General features: G+C 45.3%; 1 protein-coding gene across 1 annotated transcript; it reads left to right on the top strand.

Moving 5' to 3' along the window:
- Positions 1-4,542: 4,542 nt before the first annotated feature.
- On the top strand, positions 4,543-13,944 carry LOC121878756 (elastin-like). Its single transcript, XM_042385127.1, has 3 exons — positions 4,543-4,687; positions 11,691-11,703; positions 13,545-13,944. Exons 1-3 carry the CDS (start codon positions 4,543-4,545, stop codon positions 13,942-13,944), a joined length of 558 nt encoding a protein of 185 aa, XP_042241061.1.
- Positions 13,945-26,496: the final 12,552 nt, after the last annotated feature.

The following is a 26,496-nucleotide window of genomic DNA, read 5'->3' on the forward strand; positions in this document are numbered from 1 at the left end:
GCTTGAGACATGGGGGCGTGTTAATGAGACAGATATTGGTTATTGATTGGTCCAGGTGGAGACAGTCGCCAGCCAATCAGACACGTTCCCGATCATCTTGAAGCGCGTTCTCCCCAGACTCTTTCCCGCGCCCTGACTCGAGGAGAAGGGGATCCTCGTTTGGTTGGTAGACTTGTTGGCGCGCTAAATTGCATCAGTCTGTTGTGTTGGTAGGCTTGTTTACTGCAGAAACTAAGAAATACACCTTTATAATCTTTGAAGTTTGTGTTTAATACCGTTTATGGAAGAATTGGTCCAGATCTGTGTCCTTTTACGGTATATACTGACGGTACCCCTGATACTCTCCTCTAAACGGTGTCAGGCTATATTTGTGTCACCTCGGTAGTAATGAATGACGGTATGGTGAGCTTGAGGAGTCTGCCTATTAATTTATATACCGATAATTTTTGTTCTACGGTTTTTAGAATGCTCAGTATATACGGTATAGAGTATTTATGTATGTTTATATGTATGTATGGAGGAATTTATGTAGCGTATGTATCGATGTATTTAATGTATGCATGTATGTCTATCTGTCTGTCTGTGTCTGTATGTCTGTCTGTATGTATGTATGTATGTATGTATGTATGTATGTATGTATGTATGAAACGATAAATTTTAACATCATCTGTGCACCTAAAGTAAAAAATACCAATAATATAAAGGTAATCACAGGTATTCAACGTGTACTGTACCTGTGTTATGGCGAGAGAGAGAGAGAGAGAGAGAGAGAGAGAGAGAGAGAGAGAGAGAGAGAGAGAGAGAGAGAGAGTTACCCAACACGTTATATAATTATGTGTATAGGTGAACCGTAACAACACACACACACACACAATACGATAAACTACTTTTTATGTGTTAGCGTTGGCGGCATCTGCAGTCCGGCCACCACCACCACATTCACCACCACCACCACATTCTTTAAGAGGCAACCCCCCCCCCCAAAAGAAAAAAAAAATAATTACAAAACATACGAACAAGGTTGTACTTACCTGTCCTTCTTGCTTGGCTGCTGATCACCACCTGTCGGATCACCTCAGTGTGCTCGTTAGTCTACCTTTAATTAAGTTATTCAGGTATATTAATGTATAATTACCTGTGGTTGATGATACTTATGTTAATAGTTCTTGTGGTTTAATGAGGTTGTTATGGTATATGTGAGTATGTTACCTGTGATGGCTATTGTTGGTTATATTACCTGTTCTAACGCTATATAACTTGAGGGATATATACAGGTACTTCGTTATATTATGTCCTATATTAATTAGATAATATTTCGGAGGGTAATGTATCTCCTGGGGTGGCCTTCATGTGGTCATCTTCTGGGGTAATCTTTATGTGGCCGTTTTCTGGGGTGATCTTTGTGTGGCCATTTTCTGGGGTGGTCTGCATGTGGCCATCTTTTGGGGGCGATCTTTATTTGGCCATATTTTGGGATGATCTTCGTGTGGCCATCTTCTGGGGTGGCCTTCGTGTGGCCATCTTTTGGGGTGGCCTTCGTGTGGCCATCTTCTGGGGTGATCCTTATGTGGCCATCTGCGGTGATCCTCATGTGGCCATCTTTTGGGGTGGCCTTCATGTGGCCATCTTCTGGGGTAATGCTTATCTCCCCCAGTCTCTTGCGACTGTAGTAGCCTAAACTAAACTAACCTAACCTAAGCTAATATACCTGTATTTTGAGAAGCTTAATGAGGGCTTCTCTACACAGGTGAGTGACTGATAGATGTATATTGGGTTTCCATGACGTACGACCACTGACGACTTTGTTTAGTTGAGAGGAACCACCTGACGAAGTTGTCCGACAGCATGGGACTTTTGAAGCAGTGGTCTTGATGGTTAAACTCCCTAACGTTACCTGGGGGAGCTTAGGTTACTTAGGTTAGGTTAGGTTAGGTTAGGTTAGGTTAGGTTAGGTTAGGTTAGGTTAGGTTAGTGTTAGGATGTTTAATCACCAGGTGAAGTAAGCTCGGGTGTCTATTCTTCAGGTGATCCACAGTAGCTTTGAAGAGCAGTAGTTGTGGCAGCTATAGGCAAAATAAACTCTACTGTATTATGATCTGAGGTTATATACTGAAGAAGGAGGTGCGTGAGAGAGTGTGTGTGATCTGAGGTTATATACTGAAGAAGGTGGTGCGTGAGAGAGTGTGTGTGATCTGAGGTTATATACTGAAGAAGGTGGTGCGTGAGAGAGTGTGTGTGATCTGAGGTTATATACTGAAGAAGGTGCGTGAGAGAGTGTGTGTGATCTGGAGGTTGTATACTGAAGAAGGAGGGTGTGAGAGAGTGTGTGTGTGATCTGAGGTTGTATACCGAAGAAGGAGGTGCGGAGAGAGTGTATGTGATCTGAGGTTATATACTGAAGAAGGAGGTGTGAGAGAGTGTGTGTGATCTGAGGTTATATACTGAAGAAGGTGGTGCGTGAGAGAGTGTGTGTGATCTGAGGTTATATACTGAAGAAGGAGGTGCGTGAGAGAGTGTGTGTGATCTGAGGTTATATACTGAAGAAGGAGGTGCGTGAGAGAGTGTGTGTGATCTGAGGTTATATACTGAAGAAGGTGGTGCGTGAGAGAGTGTGTGTGATCTGAGGTTATATACTGAAGAAGGTGGTGCGTGAGAGAGTGTGTGTGATCTGAGGTTATATACTGAAGAAGGTGGTGCGTGAGAGAGTGTGTGTGATCTGAGGTTATATACTGAAGAAGGTGGTGCGTGAGAGAGTGTGTGTGTGTGAGAGAGACCTTATCTGCCTCCTTCTCACTTACCTCAGGGGGAGAGGCCAAAATTGCATCAAGGATTCAACACTTCTCGCTGTCATTATTAACTGGGCGTGCATGAGATGGTGGATAATAGCTGGTGTAGAGCGTCGGCCGGCCATTTCACGGTCATCTTTATCCGACTTTATTGACGAGGCAGTCATTTGGGTGGCGGCAGTGACGGCTCTCGCTTCTCCGGGTAGTAAACGAAGTGTCCCTAGGGTCGTACTGTACCTTACGTGGGTTAAGACCAAAATAAGAGCTAGTTAGTCCGTTCTCGTAGACTGGGCATCAGAATATTGGGTAATTCCGCCTCCCTTGCTAGTGTGGCCAACAGGAGGGAGAGGTAGCCAACACGAGCTGGAGGTATAAGCCAAACAGGAGCGAGAGGTAGCCAACGGGAGCGAGAAGTAGCCAACTGGAGCCAGAAGTAGCCAACGGGAGCGAGAAGTAGCCAACGGGAGAGAGAAGTAGCCAACGAGAGCAAGAAGTAGCCAACACAAGCTGTAGGTATAGACAACAGGGGCGAGAGGTAGTCAACAGGAGCGAGAGGTAGCCAACAGGAGCGAGAGGTAGCCAACAGGACCGAGAAGTAGCCAACAAGGGCGCGAGGTAGCCAACAGGGGCGAGAAGTAGCCAACAGGGTCTAGAAGTAGCCAACAGGGTTTAGAAGTAGCCAACAGGGTCTAGAAGTAGCTAACAGGGGCGAGAAGTAGCCAACAGGGGCGAGAAATAGCCAACTGGAGCGAAAAATAGCCAACGGGGGCGAGAAGTAGCCAACAGAGACGAGATGCCATTCACTAGAACATCGACCACAATATCTCGCCTGCTGTGTATGAGAGAGGGTCGAAGTCATCTTGGCTATGTGATGTTGATTGAAACACAGGTAAATCTACACGTACCTTTACCTAATTAGTGTGAGGTGAGCAGCTAACCACCTCTACCATCACCTGTGTATCGAGACTCAGAGGCTTTGGGTCACCTGTAAATCTGTATATAAATTAGATTTTTTTCATACCTGTTATGTTTACTAAGGATATGTGTATCATTGTGATGTGTAGTGAGTGTGACCTGGGTGTGGTGTAGTGTGACCTGGGTGTGGTGTAGTGTGACCTGGGTGTGGTGTAGTGTGACCTGGGTGTGGTGTAGTGATCCGTGTAGTGCAGTGTGACCTGGGTGTGGTGTAGTGTAACCTGGGTGTAGTAGTGCAGCCTGGGTGTAGTGTAGTGTGACCGGGTGTAGTGCAGTGTGACCTGGGTGTAGTGTAGTGTGGCCTGGGTGTAGTGCAGTGTGACCTGGGTGTAGTGTAGTGTGACCTGGGTGTAGTGCAGTGTGAGCTGGGTGTAGTGCAGTGTGTAACCTGCGTAGTACTGTGTGACCTGGGTGTAGTGAGCAGTATGACCTGGGTGTAGTGCAGTGTGACCTGGGTGTAGTGTAGTGTGACCTGGGTGTGGTGTAGTGTAACCTGGGTGTAGTGCAGTGTGACCTGGGTGTAGTGCAGTGTGTCCTGGGTGTAGTATAATGTGACCTGGGAGGACGTCAGCTTTAGTAGGAATGATAGAACTATTTCACACACACACACACACACACACACACACAGTAGTGAAGAACAATGATTTAACAGTGTCTGGTAGGAAGATGGGCAGATGTGAGGTTAAGAAACAATGTGTGTGTGTTAGAGGCGTGGGCGTGAAGCAAGTCGTGGGCGTGAAGCAATGTGTGGGCGTGAAGCAAGGTGTGGGCGTGAAGCAAGATGGGGCTTGAAGCAAGGTGCGGGCGTGAAGCAAGGTGCAGGCGCGTGAAGCAAGGTGCAGGCGTGAAGCAAGGTGCAGGCGTGAAGCAAGGTGTGGGCGTGAAACAAGGTGCGGGCGTGAAGCAAGGTGTGGGCGTGAAGCAAGGTATGTAGTATCAGAGGTGTTTGGCGAATATTCTGTAGAGCGTCTTGTCTCGTTAAGTATTGAAGGGTTTTGGTGTATTGCTGAACAACATGTGTGTGTGTCTCGTCCCAGGGTGATATTCTGCCGCTCAAGACTGTACTACACTGACAAGATACCTAACCTAACCTAACCTAACCAAACTTAACCTAACCAAACTTAACCTAACCAAACTTAACCTAACCTAACCTAACCTAACCTAATCTAATCTAATCTAATCTAAATTACGTTAAGACATGTAAACACACTGTAATGTTTATTGATTTTATGTAAAGTAGCAACACTAACACTCATTAAGGTGGGGACGGTAGTCGAACCTTGAGACAGGTATACAGGTAACAGACAGGCACAGGTGTTGTGGCAGGAGGGGGGCGGGTGAGGGGGTGGGGTACGATGCGTCTCCCTCAGATATATATCAGTATATATCAATCTAGTTTTTATGTGCAGTTGTTCTACTTACAATCAAAATATTTTCCCTATTAGTCTGAATAACATTTTTATGACCGTAGAGGCTGACGATGATACGCATCTGTAAAAGTCCAGATCGAGGAATCAGAGATATGACTCGCTAAAAGAACACACACGCGCCAAAAACCACACACACACACACACACACACACACACACACACACACACACACACACACACACACACACACACACACACACACACACACACACACACACACACACACACACACACACACACTTTTCAGTTAAGTATATCAATGGCGATTAAAAAAAAAAAGAAGGTAATTAAAAGAGATGGATTCCTTATATACATGAGCAATACATTGTTCATAAAAACACCCAAATTTGTGTATATGGAGTGAAGGTGGGTGAGGGTCAACAGCCTTGTTACATGGGCTTAGGTCTGGTGATGATGATGATGATGAGAGAGAGAGAGAGAGAGAGAGAGAGAGAGAGAGAGAGAGAGAGAGAGATATTAGCAAAAGCATGAAAGAAGAACACAAGGTAGGAGGAGGAGGGGAAAAAAGAAGGAAGGAGGGACGAGGAAGATGGTGACAAGTGGAGGGTAATATAACAGATGAATCGATATGGGAGACGGGGTTGGTAGGCAGGAGGAACACGTGGGCCATAGAAGTTCATTTTCGACTATAGAGAGGTGTAGAAAATGACCTATGGTGACTTAATACATGGGAGAGACTCTTGTAATTTTTAGGGAAGATGAGGAGGAATTTTTTGATGTGAGAGAGAGAGAGAGAGAGACTTTTACACGTTATATAACACAAGGAGGAGATGTTGGTGACTAGTACGTAGAATCTATTTGATACTATTAGGAAAGTACTATTTATTTAGTGTTAAATTTTTTATGTCTAGTTTATGTGAACCTATTTTTGAGTACACCAAAGTCACACATTCTCTCACACTCGCCCACACAGTCACTCAAGCACTCCTCACTCACACTCGCCCACACAGTCACTCAAGCACTCCTCACTCACACTCGTCTCACACAGTCACTCAAGCACTCCTCACTCACACTCGTCTCACACAGTCACTCAACCACACACACACACACACACACACACACACACACACACACACACACACACACCATAGCTGCATAATATTGTGATTTCGGTGCCTGACAGAAGAAGCGATAGATGAAACCGGAAAAAAAATCACGTGGTTTGTTTGTCTGTCAGGAGAATGAAGAGGGCGTAGTTTTATCCTGCTTAAAACCACGAGTCAACTACATTATCTGCTGTTTTCATTTCTTTCCTTTCTTTCATTTTTTAGGGTGTAATTTTAATTGTTTGGGTTTTTTCTTTACGATTTTTTTTGCTGTTTTTTTCCTTCTTTTCGTCTTGTTGTGGTAATGGATGTTTTATCATGGTGGGTATGTTAGTGTTTTGTTGTGTTGTCAACCTAACCTAACCCAGCCCCAGTTAGCATTGCGTGTGTTTAAATCATCAGGTGAAAAGTAAAGGTGGGTGGTTGTGGGTGTTGGCGACTTGTGGTGTAATAGTCAGCATACTCGCCTCGCAAGCTAGCGGATCCAGGTTCGATCCCCGGGCAGGCTGAAACTATGGGCAAGTTTCTTTACGCCATTTGCCTCTGTCTACCCAGCAGTAATTGGGGCCCTGGGTGTTAATCGATTTGCGGATCGTATTCCGGGGTAATGGTTAGCCAGTGCAGTTGGCAAGTTGTCCGGTTTTCTCGGACAATTCCTTGACATTGGGTCAGGCAGCTCGTTAACTCAGGGTGTGGTTGTTGTGTTGGCGACAGCTACTACACCTTAAACAATTTCACGCCTAGGTGGCCCTAGGGCCGGCCATCCTCGTACACGAGGGGCAACCACTATATGAGGGTGGGGGGGGTAATGATCTTCAAGTGGTCCAGTCTCTTTTGTTGCTTGCTGTGTCACCTCTTATCACCTCTTATCTCATTTCCTCATTAAATGTTGTCTTCTATCGCCTCTTTGTGCCCTCAGTCCTTTACCATCAGTTTGCTGCGTCATTTTCATTTCTTTAGTTTCCCTTGTTTACCGTTGTATTGTATTGTCGCGTTTTCTTTTTGTCTCCCGAATTTATTTTTTATTTTTATTTCTTGTCTACAATCGCCATCGTCTTCCTGTATTTAATTCCTTTATTGGTTTCGTTGGTTTATCGTTTATTTTAGTTTTGTTTTAAGTTTTTTTCGTCACTCCTCTTCATGTTTTTTTTTTATCAGGAAGTTTTAATCCATTTGGTATATTTACATTTTTGTTTTTGTTTTAATTCGTGAGTTGTGGATTAAAGTCGCGTTAATTTTACCTCAGTGTTGGGATTAGGTGATTCGAGGATTAGGATATTTGAGGATTAGGTGATTCGAGGATTAGGTGATTTGAGGATTAGGTGGTTCAAGGATTAGGCGATTTGAGGATTAGGTGATTCGAGGATTAGGTGATTCGAAGATTATGTGACTCAAGGATTAAGGTGATTCGAGGATTAGGTGATTTGGGGATTAGGTGATTCGAGGATTAGGCGATTCGAGGATAAGGTAATTTGAGATGAGGAACTTTTTTGTGTTTGTGTTGATGTCTTTCATCGGCCTACGAGAATTTGCTGGGTTAGGCCTACTGTATGTCCCCTTCGATATGCTATCTTAAAGAACTTAACCTATGCCTATTAGAAGAAGGTATTTAACCACATTAACGGTATCTGAGAGGGTTAGGTTAGGTTAAGTAGTTAGGTTAGGTTAGGTAGGTTAGGTAAGGTTAGCGTTAGGTTAGGTTAGGTTAGGTTAGGTTAGGTTAGGTTAGCGTTAGGTTAGCGTTAGGGTGTTTAATCATCAGGTGAACTAAGCTGGGGTGTCTGTTCCTCATGTGATCACTTAAAGGTGTTTATATAGATCAGTAATATGTATGGTGGAGAACCTGGACGACCTGTACGGCTGTGAGTGCGGTTCATTTCTATACTAAAGTGGCTGTATTGTGTTAATCATCCTCACGAGTCAACACACACCCCACCCCACCCAACCCCACCCCACCCACCCAACCCAACCCCACCCACCCACCCCACCCCCCACCCCACCCCCCCACCCCACCCCACCCCACCCACCCCACCCCCTCACCCCACCCACCCTACCCTACCCCACCCCTACCCCTACCCTACCCCCACCCACCCCTGCACAGTACACACATTCATGTACACAGCACGTACACGGACATGACACATACTGTACATACTCCTTCCACCATCTCTCTCTCTCTCTCTCTCTCTCTCTCTCTCTCTCTCTCTCTCTCTCTCTCTCCACCCACCGTTCTCTCCTCCACTCCTTCTCTCCCCCACCAATCTCCTCCCCCCCACCCCTCCCTCTCTCCCTCCACCCTCCTCTTTCTCCCCAACCATCTCTCCTCCCTCCCACCATCAACCCCTCCCTCTCCCCCACCTCCTCCCCCCCACCACCGCACAACACACCCCAACATCACCCAGAGCCTCACACGCAAACACAAAACAAAATGAAGTAATGTAAAGAGTTTAGAGGCAAATACAAATATAAATGTGGCATAATTTTTTTTGGTGGTGGTGGTGGTGGTGGTGGTGGTGGTGGTGGTGGTGGTGGTGGTGGTGTGGTAGTGGTGGTAGTGGTGGTAGTAGTAGTGTGGTGGTGGTGTGGTGGTAATGGTGTTAGTGGTGGTGGTAGTGGTGCTGTCAGCCTTGGTATATGAGTTTATAATTACGTTGTGGGTGTGTAAAGAATACTACCTATCTACCCACCCACCCACCCACCCACCCACCACCCACCCACCCACCCACCCCCTCTCCCTCCATATCATCATTATTATCATCCTCTTCCTCTTCCCTTTCTTCTCCTCTTCTTTCTCCTATTCCCCCTCCTCTCCTCCCCATCCTCTTTCTTCTCTGCTTTCTCTTCTACCCCTTCATCCTCCTCCCCTCCTCTTCTTCCTCTCCTCCCCTTCCCTCTCCTCCTCTCCTCCTCTTCCTCTTCCTCCTTCTCCTATTCCCCTCCCTTCCTCTCCTCTTCCTCCCTCTCACCTTCCACTCTCTCCTCTTATTCCTCCTATCTTCCTCCCTCTCACCTTTCTCCCTCTCTCTCCTCTCTCTCCCTCTCTCCTCCCTCTCTCCCTCTCTCCCTCTCTCCCTCTCCCACCTCTCTCCTCCCTCTCACCTTCCCTCTCTCCCTCTTCCTCCCTCTCACCTTCCCTCCCTCTCCTCTCTCTCTTCCTCCCTCTCACCTTCCCTCTCCTCCCTCTCACCTCTTCCTCCCTCTCACCTTCCCTCTCCTCCTCCCCCTCTGTGGTATATGGCTCTTTCATTACTCTCCATTGTCTCTCTGCGTCATTTTTTCCGCTGCCGTCTTTATGTACTCGTGTAGTTATCATCATCGCCCTCTAGACGTAACTCCCCCCAGAGTCGTGTTATTATCGCCTTAATATCGTATATGAAATAGACTTAAAAGTTTGACTCTTAAGTATATATATATATTTTTTGTGTTACGGATTTTGTATATTATTTTAAATTGGGATTAAAATATGTTAAGAAAATACCAAATCGAAGATATATAGATAGTGTGTGTGTGTGTGTGTGTGTGTGTGTGTGTGTGTGTGTGTGTGTGTGTGTGTGTGTGTGTGTGGGTAATTGCTCCGGGTGGACCCTGGCGCTACCGTCGACAAGGGATTGGTCGAGGCAACACAACCGCTTGGCCAATCAGGCACGTTCCCCGCCTGGTTCTCGTTTCTTTGGTGTCTTTGAACTATCGTCAGGTCATGCCCTTGATCTGGCTCCCTGGTCGTTAAAGGAACACTAGTGTGCCGGCCACTTATTTGCTATTGCTGGCACCCCCCCCCCTCCACCCGTGGCACCTCCTCCGTTCCCCCTACCCGGCGATGGCACTGTCCAAATTCACGGTGCTGGATCATCGTGTGAACTGTGGCCCTTCAGCTGTGTTCATTGTCTCTAACGATACTTCATTTAATCCGAGTTTCATTGATTCTTTCTCCTCCCCCGTCCTTTATAATCATCCTCAGTAACATCATTCTCACTCTCAGCGAATGTGAACCTTCTGGCAGGATACGTTTGGAGTCGTGGGTCGTAGTCGCCAACCCTCTGAGTGGTGGTGGGCCATGGTCACCAACCCTCAGAGCGGTAGGTCGTGGTCACCAACCCTCAGAGTGGTGGTGGGCCATGGTCACCAACCCTCAGAGTGGTAGGTCGTGGTCACCAACCCTCAGAGTGGTGGTGGGCCATGGTCACCAACCCTCAGAGTGGTGGTGGGCCATGGTCACCAACCCTCAGAGTGGTAGGTCGTGGTCACCAACCCTCAGAGTGGTGATGGGCCGTGGTCACCAACCCTCAGAGTGGGGGGCCGTGGTCACCAACCCTCAGACATGAAGATAACACCTTGACTGCTTGGCGGAAAATAATCACGTAATTAATAGGTAGCAGGTTATTCGGTTAATCGAGAGAAAAAGAATCCGAATAAGAATAGAATCAAGACAGTCAGTTATTCGTTTAATCGGGACGAGAAACAAAAATTCCGGATAAGGAAACTAACAAGACAACCGGCCGTCAGAAATGATTACCAGATCACATCATCATCATCACCCAGGGCGTCAGCGGGGCTCTACAGGACGCGCTTGTGGAACCATTTTTGTTGGTGCGCTCATGCAAATGATATTATTCAAACCTCGTAGGGCGCAGTACTCAGGCGGTGATAAGCAGATTGAGTGTTAGGTGAGTCAACATCTTCCTCAGGGGGTGGGCTGGGGAGGTGAGGGAAGGGGATGGGTAGGGGAAGGAGCTGGGGAGGTAAGGAAGGGGCTGGGGAGGTAACGAACGGGGTGAGGAAGGGTATGGGACGTAAGGAAGAGGTCAGGAAAGTGAGGAAGGGGTTGGGGAGGTAAGGACCGGGGAGATGAGGGTGATGAGAGGGAGGTAAGGAGGGGAGGGGACATAAAGAAGGATGGGAAGGTCAGGAAAGGGTAGGGAGTTAAGGAAACAGTGGGGAGGTAAAGAGAGGGTGGGGAGATGAGGTGGGGAGAAGGGATTACATGCAGAAGCAATTGTGTGTGTGTGTGTGTGTGTGTATTACAAATTTCGACAGCTGTTTGTTTTCTAAGTCTTATTAACGGTTTTTATGTGTTAATATTTAGTCCGGTGGTTCTCTAAACATGAAACCTCAAATGTTGTGATATACATAAAGATACAACACTTGGTTTCTTAACGTAAAGGCACGTCATTTGGTTTCTAAAGATGAAATTCTAGTATATGTTTTCTAGAGTAAAATTTCCGTGCTATGGTTTCTGGATCTCAGGCGACTTGTGATTGTGTGTAGTGGTCTCAGAACACGACGTCTGAGTACAAGGGGGTTTCTAAAACGTGAAGACCGTACAGAGGTTTCTAGATATGCGGACTTGTCATATTGGTTTCTGAACATGGAGTAAAGTGGTTTCTAAACATGAACTGTGAGTACAGGTTTCTGAAAGTTTTGTTTGAATACAGCGGTCTCTGAAAGGTAAGCTTAAATACAGTTTAATTACAGCGGTTTCTGAAAGTAGAGACCAAGCAAGAGGGTTTCGAAGCATTATATTTTTACTTTAGTCATTACTGAACGTATCATTTACCTTGAAGAGTTACGCCTGAACGTAAGTGTTACCAAGTACAACAGGATTTTAATGACCAAACTTCAGTGTTACCACGTAAAGAGTTTTAATGGCGTCTATTGGCCTGGCAAAAGCTAAATTAAACCTTCTTTTTTTGTTGGCCACGTTGCACAAAATTGCTAAAATCACAATCAGAATCATTGCTGTGGTCGTAATTACTTTGTTACATACTGACCCCAATTACAATAACAAACATTCCCACGGTGGTTTTGTTTACACGCGCCGATGGTCGTCAGGAGGGTGAGAGGTAGTAGGGATCTTGAGCCTTAATGGTAGGGTAAGTGTTGTGGAGGCAGGTAAAGATATACAGACTGTGGCCTTCTACCAACATCCTCACAGGCAGGTTAAAATGACTCCATGATATCCGGGGCTATTTACCAACATAACAACTATTCGGATTGAAATGAGAAAATGTTTGTATCATTCGCTAATCAGACTCCTGTTACCTGAGCTAAATAACTTGCCTTTTATTTATTTTTGGATTACGATGTAGTGTTAACAGGTGTGTGTGTGTGTGTGTGTGGTTGATGTTAAGGTGTTGTGTTGTAGTGTTTGGTTTTCACTGTCAAATTTATTTACGTTTGTTTGGGGAAAGTTTGAAGAGATATTATGGTTCATACCTGATAAAACACCACTTGTGTACTTAAGCAGCAAGACTATCGTATGTATGTATGTATGTATGTATGTATGTATGTATGTATGTGGCGACCTGTGGTGTAATGGTCAGCATGCTCGCCTCGCAAGCGAGCGGACACGGGTTCAATCCCCGGGCAGGGTGAAACTATGGGCAAGTTTCTTTACGCCATTTGCCTCTGTCTACCCAGCAGTAATTGGGAATTTGGGTGATAAGCGATTTGCGGTTCGTATTCCGGGATAATGGTTAGCCAGTGCAGTTGGCGAGTTGTCCGGTCTTCTCGGACTATTCCTTGACACTGGGTCATGCAGCTCGTTCACTTAGGGTGTGGTTGTTGTGTTGGCGACAGCTTCTACACCTTAAACAAATTCAAGCCTTGGTGGCCCTAGGGCCGGCCATCCTCGTTACACGAGAGGCAACCATTATTATTATATATGTATGTATGGTAATGTTATAGTTCCCTCTTATGTTATCTCTATTGATCGTTCTTCTTATTCATTAACAACAAAGTAAATTCCTTCAAGAGAGAACAAAGTCTTTAAAACCCTCTTACGGCCAAATTAAATAACAACAATAGGTAAAATGTGGCCAAGACTCGGCCAAGTGATTACCGATGGCCATCTCGTTGTCTTGTGGGCCGGGCCAGACTACACAATGGTCTCGTTGGTGAGGCTGTGATGACCCGCCCTCCCTCCCTCCCTCCTACCCTTCCCAGCTGACCTTAGGCTACAGTTAACTATTATGTCCATCCCATTATGTCCCTTCCATCCCACGGTGTGTCCCTTCCATCCCACTGTATATCTCAATTACACTCCCAACACTCCCTCACACTCCCAACACTCTCTCACACTCCCAACACTCCCTCACATTCCCTGCACTCCCTCACACTCCCAACACTCTCTCACACTCCCAACACTCCCTCACACTCCCAACACTCCCTCACATTCCCTGCACTCCCTCACACTCTCACATTCCCAACACTCTCACACTCAGACATTCTGGTGATCCTTACACTCCCTTATTTAAGTAAACACTGACGTCCTCCCTGTTCCCTTCCAGCCCAGCAAACAACCGTCTCTTCAATCTCCTTTCCCCACTCCACCTTGTATCTCCCCACCTCCACCTTACTCCCCACCGCCTCAGGTTGCGGCAGTCCCCAGCACCGCCTCAGGTAGCGGCAATACCTAGCAGCCGCCTCAGGGGGCGGCAGTCCCCAGCACCGCCTCAGGTGGCAGCAGTCAACAGCACCGCCTCAGGGGGCGGCAGTCCCCAGCACCGCCTCAGGGGGCGGCAGTCCCCAGCACCGCCTCAGGGGGCGGCAGTCCCCAGCACCGCCTCAGGGGCGGCAGTCCCCAGCACCGCCTCAGGGGGCGGCAGTCCCCAGCACCGCCTCAGGGGGCGGCAGTCCCCAGCACCGCCTCCGTCATCTCTCTCACACCTGCCATTGTCTCTTCATTGATTGTCTCACTTCAGTAACGATCGCTGGCGGGTTAAGGAGGTTATTGTTATTTTCACTATTGTAATGTGTGACGCACGCTGATAATGTTATATATATATATATATATATATATATATATATATATATATATATATATATATATATATATATATATATATATATATATATATATATATATATATATATATATTCAAAATGCAGTTGACGTTTTCTTTAAAATTGCGATAACTTTTTTTATTCTCATAAATTAACCTAAATTATTTCATAGAACGTAAGATTTGCTCAATTTAATTCATGGCGTCGTTTATTGTCGCAACCTAACAAAGCTGCACCTAGATTAGTTTAGACAAAGTTAGGTTAGGTCAGGTCAGGTTAGGTCAAGTCAGGTCAGGTAAGGTTAGGTTAGACACGAAACAATTCATATATAGTTTGTTATGATTAACTACATGACCGTCCCATCACTATTATCACAAGCGCGCGCGCACACACACACACACACACACACACACACACACACACACACACAAAAAGGCTTGGCTGAGTAAATCTTATTGAGAAGGAGTAAGTTTTGTTTACTTATAACAGTATTTTTGTTGATATATGTTAGTTAATAACCTGCAACTGTTATGGTGTGAACACTAACTAACCTAACTTAACCTTGCAACTGGACCTAATAAAAGCAAGCTTGTGATTAGTCGAGTTACGCCAGGTGAATATGGCACGGGGTTCGGGGGGAGGGGGTCAGGCGATATGGTAGTGTCACCGATAACTTTTAACTTATTCTTATTTTCTATAAGATATCTACGTTATCAAAGGGGTTATCATGTTAATTTTTACATCCCCAGCTTCGGATATCATGTTAGACAACCACTTAACTCTTAATATTATTTTACAACTGCAGGATATAATGAAAATAAATCAAATAATGAAGAGGTGTAGAGTAACCCAAAGCACCTCATCTCACCTGCTAATTAGTTTCCATTGATAGAACCTGCTTAAGGCTCAGGTGTAAGAGCACATATGAACGGAGTAGAAAACAGTACGTGAACATTAATTAATAGAGGCATAAATATCATGATTAGCTTCCCGGAAATATATATATATATATATATATATATATATATATATATATATATATATATATATATATATATATATATATATATATATATATATATATATATATATATATATATACTGTGTAGATCCACAATGAAAACGTGGATAAGATAGTCTTGATAACACATGGGAAAGGGACGCACTCTGCCTTATTCCGCCACATCTTCAGTTGCCTCTGAAGATGTCTTGAATAAAGACGAAAGCTTAAGGTGCTCCGTTGTTTCCTCTTTTCCCGTATGATTTTACTGGCAGATATATATATATATATATATATATATATATATATATATATATATATATATATATATATATATATATATATATATATATATGGGCGTGAGAATTTGATGAATGAGGAGGAGGAAGGAAAAGCAAAGGAAGAAGACCCTCCTCCTCTCACACAGGTATTGAAAAAATATTAAATCGAGACGTGTCAAGGTAGAGCCAGCCAGGTAGATGAGGGAGGCAGGTCCCCCCCCCCCCACACACAGTACTCTCACTGGTCGAGGATGGAGCTGGGGATTAGACCAGTGTAAGGAGCCAAGGTGTTCCCCAGTCGCGTAGGATTTTTTACCCCCCAGGAGTTTCACTGTGCGATAATAACCTGTGTAGGATTTTTTGGGGGTGACTAACATAATGTACATACATACATATACATACATACACATACACATACATACATACATACAAACATACATACACATACATACATACATATACATACATACACATACACATACATACATACATACATACATACATACATACATACATACATACATACATACATACATACACACGTACGTACATATACACATACATACATACATACATACATACCTGTACATATACTGTATACCATAACATCTCACACAAGCGTCACATCAGCTTGACAAGATGAGTGGCAGGGAGTGTTTCTGTTGCCCTTGATTCTCTCCCTTCTCCCTCCTTCCCTCCCTCCCTCCCTCCCTCCTCCCTCCTCCCTCCCTCCCTCCCTCCCTCCTTCCCTCCTCCTCTCCCTCCTCCTTCCCCTCCCTCCCTCCTCCCTCCCTCCCTCCTCCCTCCTCCCTCCCTCCCTCCCTCCTCCCTCCTCCTCCCTCCCTCCCTCCTGCCCTCCCTCCACCCCCTCCCTCCCTCCCTCCCTCCTTCTCCCTCCTCTCCTCCCCTCTCCACTCCCCTCCCTCCCTCCCTCCCTCCCTCCTCCTCTCCCTCCTCCCTCCCTCTGCTGTACCTGAGAGAAGCTGTAGAATATTCTCAACACGTTCCACCTTTATTAAATTTATATATATGGTGATAATGGCGGCATGGTACTAATAAATATTAATTACATATGATTTATAAAAGTTATCATTTTATTCTTTAGATTTAGTCCCTTGAGTATGACTTAGTCCTTTGAGTACGATGACTTAACCCCTTGAGTACGATGACTTAACCTCTTGAGTACGATGACTTAACCCCTTGAGTACGATGACTTAATACCTTGAGTACGATGACTTAACCTCTTGAGTACGATGACTTAACCTCTTGAGTACGATGACTTAATACCTTGAGTACGATGACTTAACCCCTTGAGTACGATGACTTAATACCTTGAGTACGATGACTTAACCCCTTGAGTACGATGACTTAATACCTTGAGTACGATGACTTAACCTCTTGAGTACGATGACTTAATACCTTGAGTACGATGACTTAATTGAGTACGATGACTTGAGTACGATGACTTAACCCCTTGAGTACGATGACTTAATACCTTGAGTTGAGTACGATGACTTAACCCCTTGAGTACGATGACTTAATACCTTGAGTACGATAACTTAATACCTTGAGTACGATAACTTAATACCTTGAGTACGATGACTTAATACCTTGAGTACGATGACTTAACCCCTTGAGCACGATGATTTAATACCTTGAGTACGATGACTTAATACCTTGAGTACGATGACTTAATACCTTGAATACGACTTAACCCCTTCAGTACAATGACTTAATACCTTGAGTACGATGACTTAATACCTTGAGTATGACTTAACCCCTTGAGTATGACTTAACCCCTTCAGTACGATGACTTTACCTCTTGAGTACGTTGACTTAACTCCTTGATTACGATGACTTAACCCCTTGAGAGTTAGGTTAGGTTAGGTTAGGCTAGGTTAGGTTAGGTTAGGTTAGGTTAGGTTAGGTTAGATTAGGTTAGGTTAGGTTAGGCTAGGCTAGGTTAGGTTAGCCTTAGGGTATTAAATCATCCGGTGAAATAAACTGGGGTTCCTAATCTTCTTGACAACTACAGGAATTTATTTTATACATTCACTAATGAAGAGAATCGTTAACGAGACAATGTTTCCTTCCCTCACACACACACACACACACACACACACACACACACACACACACACACACACACACACACACACACACACACACACACACACACACACACACACTCCAAAAAAAAAGACGGGAGAGAAAGGGGGGTGAGGAAGTAGGAGATTGTGTTAAGGGAAGCCGGGGGGGGGGAAAGGGGAGAGATATGCTAAGGGATAGGGTTAAGGGAAATGAGGAGGTAGTGGTAAATGAATTGGGATAAGGGGAGACGGAGGTGAGAGAGAGCTGGTGAGGAGGTAAGGGATAAGGGTGGAGGAGAGAGAAATGTTGTAGGTGGTAAAGGGAGAACCACTTTTGTCCACTCTGTCGGAATTTAGTGAGTCTCATCACACCAAGTTTGAGGGTAAAATTTTCCCTCTGTGAGCCTCTCTATTTGTTGCCAACACGCCGAGGTACTAAATGCCTAATTTCGTTTTATTTCATCTTGTTGTAAAAAATAAGGCGAATGCTAATGATTGCTTTTGGACTTTGGAAATCTAATTACCAGCATATCGGGCCTCCAATTTGCATATTTTTAATCATTGCTTCCTCGTTTCACAATTCATCTTTTTTTTTTTTGCGTTTTCTTTCTTTCCATAAACCACAAACACCCAGTGAGCTCTCGGGAAGAAGGAGAAGAGGAGGAGGGAGACGTGTAGAGGAAGGAGGGAGAAGGAGGGAGGAGATGAGAGGGGGTGGGGGAAGAGGAGAGCGTGTACAGTAGAGGTAGAGTGGGGTGGGGGGAGTAGATGTGTAGGGATTGAGGGGGAGGGAGGGAGAAGTGTGTAGGAGAGGAGGAGGAAGTAGGAGGGGGAATTATAAAGGAAAAAGAGATAAAGGGAAGGAGATGGTAAGAGGATGAAGGAAGAAGATAAATGAGGGTATGGAATAGAAAACTGAAAGATTGAAGAACGTAGAGAAGAGACGGAGAAAGCCGAAGAGACGCTGGTAGAGGCAAAAGAGACAAAGATGGGGAAAAGGCGACGACGGGGAGGGAAAAGGAGAGAGGAAAGGGAGGAGAGAGAGAGAGTGAGAGAGAGAGAGAGAGAGACACGGGGGCAATGGGTAGTTTGATAGATAGGTGACAGAGAGAGAGAGGGGGGGGGAATAGGTAGACAGGTAGCTGAGATATAAGAGACAGACAGACAGAGGAGGGCACTCGCAGCTCTCCATCTTTGCTCAGTACAGTTTTACACAAGGTAAGTAAATAATTACACCTATATTTAATCATTTAGTATATTTACCATCGGGGCAGTAAAACACGAGACGGAAAAATGGGACGTTGCCTCTCCCCTCTAAACGAATAGAATATACGATTTTTTTTTTTAATATTCCGTGGGGTTGTTTTAGCTCATCCCAACCCTCCCCCACCCTTCTCTTTCTTCTCCCCTGTCCTTCTTCTCCCCTCCCTGTCCTCCTCCTCCCATACTCTCCCCTTCCCTCCCCTCTCTTTCCCACCCCTCTCCTCCTTCTTTTCCCCTCCCCTACCACCCCTCCTTCCTCCCCTCCTTTCCCCTCCTTCCCTGTCCTCCCCATCCCCTCCCCACCTTCCCCTGTCTTTCTTCTCCTTCATCTCCCCTTGCCTTCATCCCTCCCTTCCCCTATCTCCTCTTGCCCTCCCATCCTTCCTTCCTCCTTGCCCCCATCAGCCCCCCCGGGGTTAAGGGCTGGCTGGCATCTTCAGCAAATAAGCCCTCTGGGGGTGGCTACGGACCACTGTTTTGCTTTCTTGTGGGTAAGCAAAATTTTAATCACGGTGATCCGCGTAAGAAGACGGCAATTTTTGAGGAATATAAAAAAAAACAGAGATGAGTTTTGGGGTGTTTGGTGTTGTGTGTCTCCCCCCCGACGCTTGTTTTTGGGTTATGACTGTGTTTGTGTGTTTGTTTTTTCACCTTCATGATGTTATTTCGACGTGTTGTGTTGCGTGTTGCTTATATAGTGTTGTATTGTTTGTTTGTGTGTGTGTGTGTGTGTGTGTGTGTGTGTGTGTGTGTGTGTGTTACTAGTGCGCCGTGTAAGTGTAAGTGTCTGTTACCTGGAGCTTCAGGTGTGTTGCTTGGCACTTCACTTGTGTTGCCAGGTGTTTTAATTGTGTTGCTTTGGTTGAGTGTGTTGTCTGATGCGTCGTGTGTGTGTATTCATTAATGTATCGTGTGTTATGGCGTAACTAGAAATCACTTAAGTTAATTAGAAATCTCAACCTTGATGTCTTAAGGTATAACCAAATGAATAGCCAAAGATGGACACCATGTTAGTCTTCGTCCTTAATTACTTGAATGTATATCTTGGTATCTATGTTGCAGCGGCACAAAAGGATTATCAAATGATTAAAGAACCGGTTTGTATGTTTTCGAGCAGGAGAGGAAGAGGGGGGGTGGGGAGAGAGAAAGAGAGAGAGAGAGAGAGAGAGAGAGAGAGAGAGAGGAAAAAAAACAGGGCTAAAACAACTGAAAGATAAGTTGAAACACAGAGTAAAAGTCGTTTCAAGAAAAATTTCTCTGTAAACATTAATTTCGTCTTTTTCACACACCACGCAACGAGTTTTCATCAAGCGGGGGAAACAAAACAATTCTCCATCTGCGCATTAATTAGGAAAGAATGGAAAAATTCTCGCAGCTGTTTTTTGGCCGGGAAATTTACATTTGTTTAAATAAAGATCATGCCCGGAGGGAATGATTATGCATCCTACTGCGGACTGCTAATCAATACTTTGTTCCGCACTGTTTGTTTACTTGGCTCAAACTTCTACCCACTAACTAAATTTTTTTGAGGGGAGGGGAGATTAAAGATTCATTTGACGATGTATCTCTTCTCCATTGGGTTTGAAATATGTCGATCTTACTGGGGGAGGGAAACAGCTTAAACCCCCCCAACCCCCTCACCGTGATAGCCTCCACATTAATTAAATCGTATATTTCTGCGCCAAAGTTTCCTTAATGACACACACTTGACGCGCGGTAAAGATTGGCGTTCCTTCGTTTTTCAGGGTTTTGATATACACGGTTTGGCCTTTGACCCTTCCTGCGCCATATTAATAATGGTTTTGTTATACAGGTGTGTTTCATCAGGGAGTCTGGTTATTGGGGAGGAGGAAACGTGCCCTCACCAGTCCCGCCATTATTACCGCCACCACCACCACCACTACCTTGAGTACTCTACTACCACCACCACCACCTTGAGTACTCTACCACCACCACCACCTTGAGTACTCTACCACGACCACCACCTTGAGTACTCTACCACCACCACTACCACCTTGAGTACTCTACCACGACCACCACCTTGAGTACTCTACCACCACCACTACCACCTTGAGTACTCTACCACGACCACCACCTTGAGTACTCTTACGACCACCGCCTTGGTACTCTACCACCACCACAACCTTTGTACTCTACCACCACCTTACTCTTTTGGTACTCTACCACCACCAGCCTTATGTTCTAACCTTTGTGCTCTACCATCACCTTAGTACGCCACCACCACACACCTTAGTACTCTACCACCCACTACCACCAGTACTACCACAACAACCTTGGTACGCTACCACCATCACCTTGAGTACGCTACCACCACCACTTTAGTACTACCACTACCACCACACCACCACCACCACAGCCACCACCACCACACCACCACCACCATCACCATCACCTTAGGTACTCTACCACCACCACCACCACCACTACCACTGTACGCTACCACTACCACCACCACCACCACCACACAAGCTGTCTTTACTCAACTTTTCTCATTATTACCATATATATTTTTTCCCCGGCGCTGTGAGGTATTTTCAATTTCCTGCTGGTCTTTGTTTTGGATTGTATCATCTTATTTTGTCCGGGATGCCTTCCGTGTTTTGGCCCGCTGAGCTGTGTTTCCGGTGTGTGTGAGAGAGACTTTATAAACAACACTGAAGACAATATCATAGCTAATTAATCTCCGTCGTTAAGAATTTCCACATTTTTTTTTAAAGATAAATTGTTAAATGTGGTGATAATTGTTTATCTAATTGATTAAAATGTTATAATTAAACACGGAGGAAATAAAACCGACCTCCGATTTAGTGAATGGTTCCGGTTTTTTTATTCAGGCAGTTCCGGTTTGGATTTTGGTTTTGGTTTTTTTACTTCGGGTGCTTCCGGTTTTCTCACTTAAGGTAAATCCGGTTTTATGAGTTTAGGTAAAATCGGGTTTTTTTTTTACTTCAAGATGGTGTCATATATACGGTAAAGTGGTGAATGTGTAGTGGTGAGTGTGTGGTGGTGAGTGTGTGGTGGTGAGTGAGTGTGTGGTGAGTGTGTAGTGATGAGTGTGTGGTGACTGTGTGTGGTGGTGGAGTGTGTGGTGGTGAGTGTGTGGTGGTGGTGTGTAGTGATGAGTGTGTAGTGATGAGTGTGTGTGGTGGTGAGTGTGTGGTGGTGAGTGTGTAGTGATGAGTGTGTGGTGGTGAGTGTGTGGTGGTGAGTGTGAGTGAGTGTGTGTGTGTGAGTGTGGTGGTGGGTGTGTGAGTGTGTGGTGGTGAGTGTGTGTGAGTGATGAGTGTGTGGTGGTGAGTGTGTGTGGTGAGTGTGTGGTGGTGTGTGGTGGTGAGTGTGTGGTGGTGAGGTGTGGTGGTGAGTGTGTAGTGGTGAGGTGTGTGTGGTGGTGGTGAGTGTGTGTGTGTGGTGTGTGTGGTGGTGAGTGTGTGGTGGTGTGTGTGGTGGTGAGTGTGTAGTGTGGTGTGTGTGTGGTGGTGTGTGTGTGGTGGTGTGTGTGGTGTGTGTGAGTGTGTGTGTGTGGTGGTGGTGTGTAGTGGTGGTGTGTGTGGTGGTGAGTGTGTGGTGGTGTGGTGGTGGGTGTGTGTGTGTGGTGAGGGGGTGAGTGTGTGTGGTGGTGAGTGTGGTGAGTGTGTAGTGGTGAGTGTCTTGGTATATCGTACTCTCTCTATTCTGATTGGATGTTATAATTCTCATTTATTTCTCATTGGCTCCTTCCTCTCATCTCCTATGCTCCACCCTCCTTTATTTCGTCTACTTCCCCTTACTCCCCACCTCCCTCCTTCCTCCACCTCCCCTACCTCTCTACAGTACACCCCCACCCTTCACCCCCCACCCTTCACCTTCTCCCACCCTCACCTTCTTCCTCTCCTCCACCTCCCTACCCCTCTACACCCCACCCACCTACCCCTCCACCTCCCCACCTCCCTTCCTCCATCTCGTTCCAACTATAGACGCTCCCTTCACTTCCTCTTCACCTTCTTCTAAGCTTTCCACCTTCCCTCCCTTCTTCTAAGCTTTCCACCTCCCTCCCTTCCTCCTACCACTCCAACCACCACATCTTCCCTCCACTACCCCTCCACCTTCCCTCCAACACCTGTAGTGACTGTCTCCTTGAAGGTGTCACCCCGGCAGGTACACCATCATCGAGCTCTTTAATATTTCAACCTGGGGACTTAAATACCATGTGCTGCCACTCCTCCTCTTGTCTGGGTATGGTACAGGGGGGGGGGGTAAGGTACAGGGGGGGAGGCTAGATACAGGGGGAGGCAAGGTAGAAGGGGAGGCTAGATATAGAGGGGGAGGGTAGATACATGGGGAGGCAAAATACAGGGTTAAGATAATGGTTTAACCTCATGAGAACGATGGTTTAACCCTTAAAAGACGATGATTTAACCTTCTACACAACAATTATTTATATATTGCATTATTTTCCCAAGTAATTATTAAACACAAAAAATAATTCCCACCATTCAGCGGAAATTAAACAAGACAACATTTCCCGGTTTATTTTAGAAGCTGTGTCAGATAAAAGGTGCAAAGCTTTGGTAACTCTACGTCAAATATCTACGTATGGAACAATAAACTATTATTTATATTATAGAGGCTAAATTACTTAACCTATTTGTATATGGATCACCTAAAGAATCTCTATCCTAGTTTATTTTACCTAAACATTAACCACCCTAAACCTAACCTAACCTAATTCTAACCTAACCTAACCTAATTCTAACCTAACCTAACCTAACCTAACCTAACCTAACCTAACCTAACCTAACCTAACTTAACCTAACTTAACCTAACTCCCCATGAGGTGGTAATTCTTTAGGTGACCCGTATATATCACGTAGCATGTTGGGTCTAGAATCTTTTATAACCTGACGTATATAATGCTGTATAACTTTCTATCGCATAATACGTGTAAACTATCACACATAAAAGGGTAAATTATCGTAAACTATCGCACATTAGGGACCGCTATCGTAAACTATTGCACATTAAAGGAGTTAACCATCGTAAACTATCACACATTAGAGGGTCAAACTATCGTAAACTATCACACATAAAAGGGTAAACTATCGTAAACCACTGCACATTAGGTACCACTATTGTAAACTATCGCACTTTAGAGGGTTAAACTATGGAAAACTATCACACCAAGAAGGATAAACTAAAGGGTAAACTATCATAAACTATCGCACATCACAATATAATCAACAAGTTCCCCCTACCCCCCTCCTCCCTCCTCCTCCTTATACAAAGAAACATCAGCATCTGGTTTACCCACCCTCATTCTCTCTAATATTCTGGCCTCAGTCTTCATATTTCCGAAACAGTGATTTGATTAAAATTTATTCCCTGGTGAAATTCGTTGGGTTGGGTAGTTGTTCTCGTAATATCAGAGGGAGATGGTAGCAGAGAGTAGTAGAGGTTATTAGTATATGTAGTAAATATGTTGAGTTAAATGCATATAAATGTTTGATCTTAAATTATGTGGGGTTTAAACACTATTGAAATACACTAAGAGATGTAATATAATTTTTATCAACTAATGAAAAAAAAATCTAAATCTCTCATATGTGTTTTTTTTTTTTTTAGTTTCATTATTAGTCTTTGCTTTATATTATGAGGATGTAAGGAAAAGGCAAATTGAAGTAATAATGATTGAAAAATATTTGGATGTCTGAGGTTTCCATTGAGTAATTTTCCCAGAACAAGAACAACAGTCTGCTCGGGTCAAGTGAAGGGCGTAAAGTCACTGGTGTATTGAAAGGGTAAAGGTGAGTGATGATATATGTGAATTTATTATATCTGGGTAAATCTGGTATACTATGGGTTAGAAATCGGGAAATCGGGTAAAGACATTGTGTGTGTGTGTGTGTGTGTGTGTGTGTGTGTGTGTGTGTGTGTGTGTGTGTGTGTGTGTGTGTGTGTGTGTGTGTGTGTAAATAAGCCACTTTTACTTTACTTGTCAATGGGAGTAAAATTCCTGGTCACATATACTCGTCTTGGGTGTTGGTGAGCTCAGTGAATCGACTCAGCCAAGGAGCTTAGCCAGACAAAATGTGCCTTGTGTGTTGTTTAGGAAGGATTATGTTGATCCCTGGCCTGATGTGTGAGGTGTGTGTGTGTGTGTGTGTGTGTGTGTGTGTGTGTGTGTGTGTGTGTGTGTGTGTGTGTGTCCCATTGACTACTCAGGAGTGGCGCCTCTACCTCCTCCTCCACCACCTTTTTCTTCACTGGCAGGTGTTTGTTAAGGGGTAGGGGAGGAGGTAGTTTAGTTTGGTTAGGTTAGGTTAGGTTAGTTAGGTTAGGGTTAGGTTAGGTTATTCTCTAATACTAACCATGTCCATCACAGCCATCCTCACTCCCTCGTCTTTTCCTCCTCCATCACCCTCAATCCTTCATCTTTCCTCTTCATCCTCCATCATACTAACACCCTCACTCCTCGTCCACCACCTTCACTCCATCACTCCATCATACTAACACTCTCACTCCATCACTCCTCCTCCACCACCTCTCACCCTCACCCATCATACTACACCTCCACTCACCCACCTCACTCTAACACTCTCACTCCATCACCTCACTCCCTCCACCACCCTCACTCCCTCCACCACCTTCACTCCCTCACTCCATCATACTAACACACTCCATCACCCTCACTTCCTCGTCCACCACTCTCACTCCATCACCCTCACTCCCCCACGCTGGCTCCTACACCACCTGTCTTGTTCCATCATTCATACTCCTTCATGCCTACTCCAAGGGCTTCCTCTCCATCATTCATCCCCCCCCTCATGCATACTGCCTCCCTGCGCCAAATATCACAGCTGCGTCCACCTTTCAGATATAGATGGACAATCATATTACAACGGGCGACTATCAATATTAAGACGCACACCTACCATCGTCCAAGATACACACACACACAGAACATACACACACACACACACAGACATACACACACACACACACTGAACATACATACACACGGACACACACACAAGACACACACACACACACAAATATATAAAACCACAAACACACATACATACACACAGCCCCCCCACACACACCCCACAACCCCACACCCTCCCCCACACACACATATAATAGGTGGAAGAAGAAGAAGAAGAAGGAAGACTGTGGGTTTGTTGAATAATTACTTAATCCAAAATGTGTAACATTGGTAGTAGGATAAATATTATAAAGGTTGGCCATCTTAGACGGACGCAGAGGCAGCATCCGTCAAAAATGTTCTTAATAATATAGTGAACCGCGGCGGTCTATCTTACGTATCCATAATCGTGGAGACGGTGATGCATTTAACATATTCTCCAAGTCTCGGTGTTACTAATCTTGGTTGCTAATGGTGGTGGTGGTGGTGGTGTGGGGTGAGTAGGGGTGATAGTGGTGGTGTGATAAGGTGGTGGTGGTGGTGGTGGTGGTTGGGTAGTAGGGGGTGATAGTGGTGGTTGAGTGTTGGTGGTGGTGGGTGGTGGTGGGGGTAGGGGTGGTGGTGGTTGGTGTTGGTGGTGGTGGTGGTGGTGGTGGTGGGGGGTGGGGTAGTGGGGTGATAGTGGTGGTGGTTAGTGTGGTGGTGGTGGTTGGTGGTGGTGGTGGGGGGTTGAGGGGTGATAGTGGTGGTGAGTGTTGGTGGTGGTGGTGGGGGGTGGGTAGTAGGGGTGATAGTGGTGGTTGAGTGGTGGTGGTGGTGGTAGGTGTAGTGGTGGGTGTAGTTGGGTGTGTTGGTGGTGGTGGTAGGTGGGGGTGGGGAGTTAGTGGGGTGGTAGTGGTG

This window comes from Homarus americanus, unplaced genomic scaffold (genome assembly GCF_018991925.1).
Source record: "Homarus americanus isolate GMGI-L3 unplaced genomic scaffold, GMGI_Hamer_2.0 scaffold14841, whole genome shotgun sequence".
In the NCBI taxonomy this organism is placed as follows: Eukaryota; Metazoa; Arthropoda; class Malacostraca; order Decapoda; family Nephropidae; genus Homarus; species Homarus americanus.

Bases quoted from the DNA above. Each gene is read 5' to 3' on its own strand.
- LOC121878756 (XM_042385127.1), top strand. From the start codon at position 4,543: ATGGGGCTTGAAGCAAGGTGCGGGCGTGAAGCAAGGTGCAGGCGCGTG.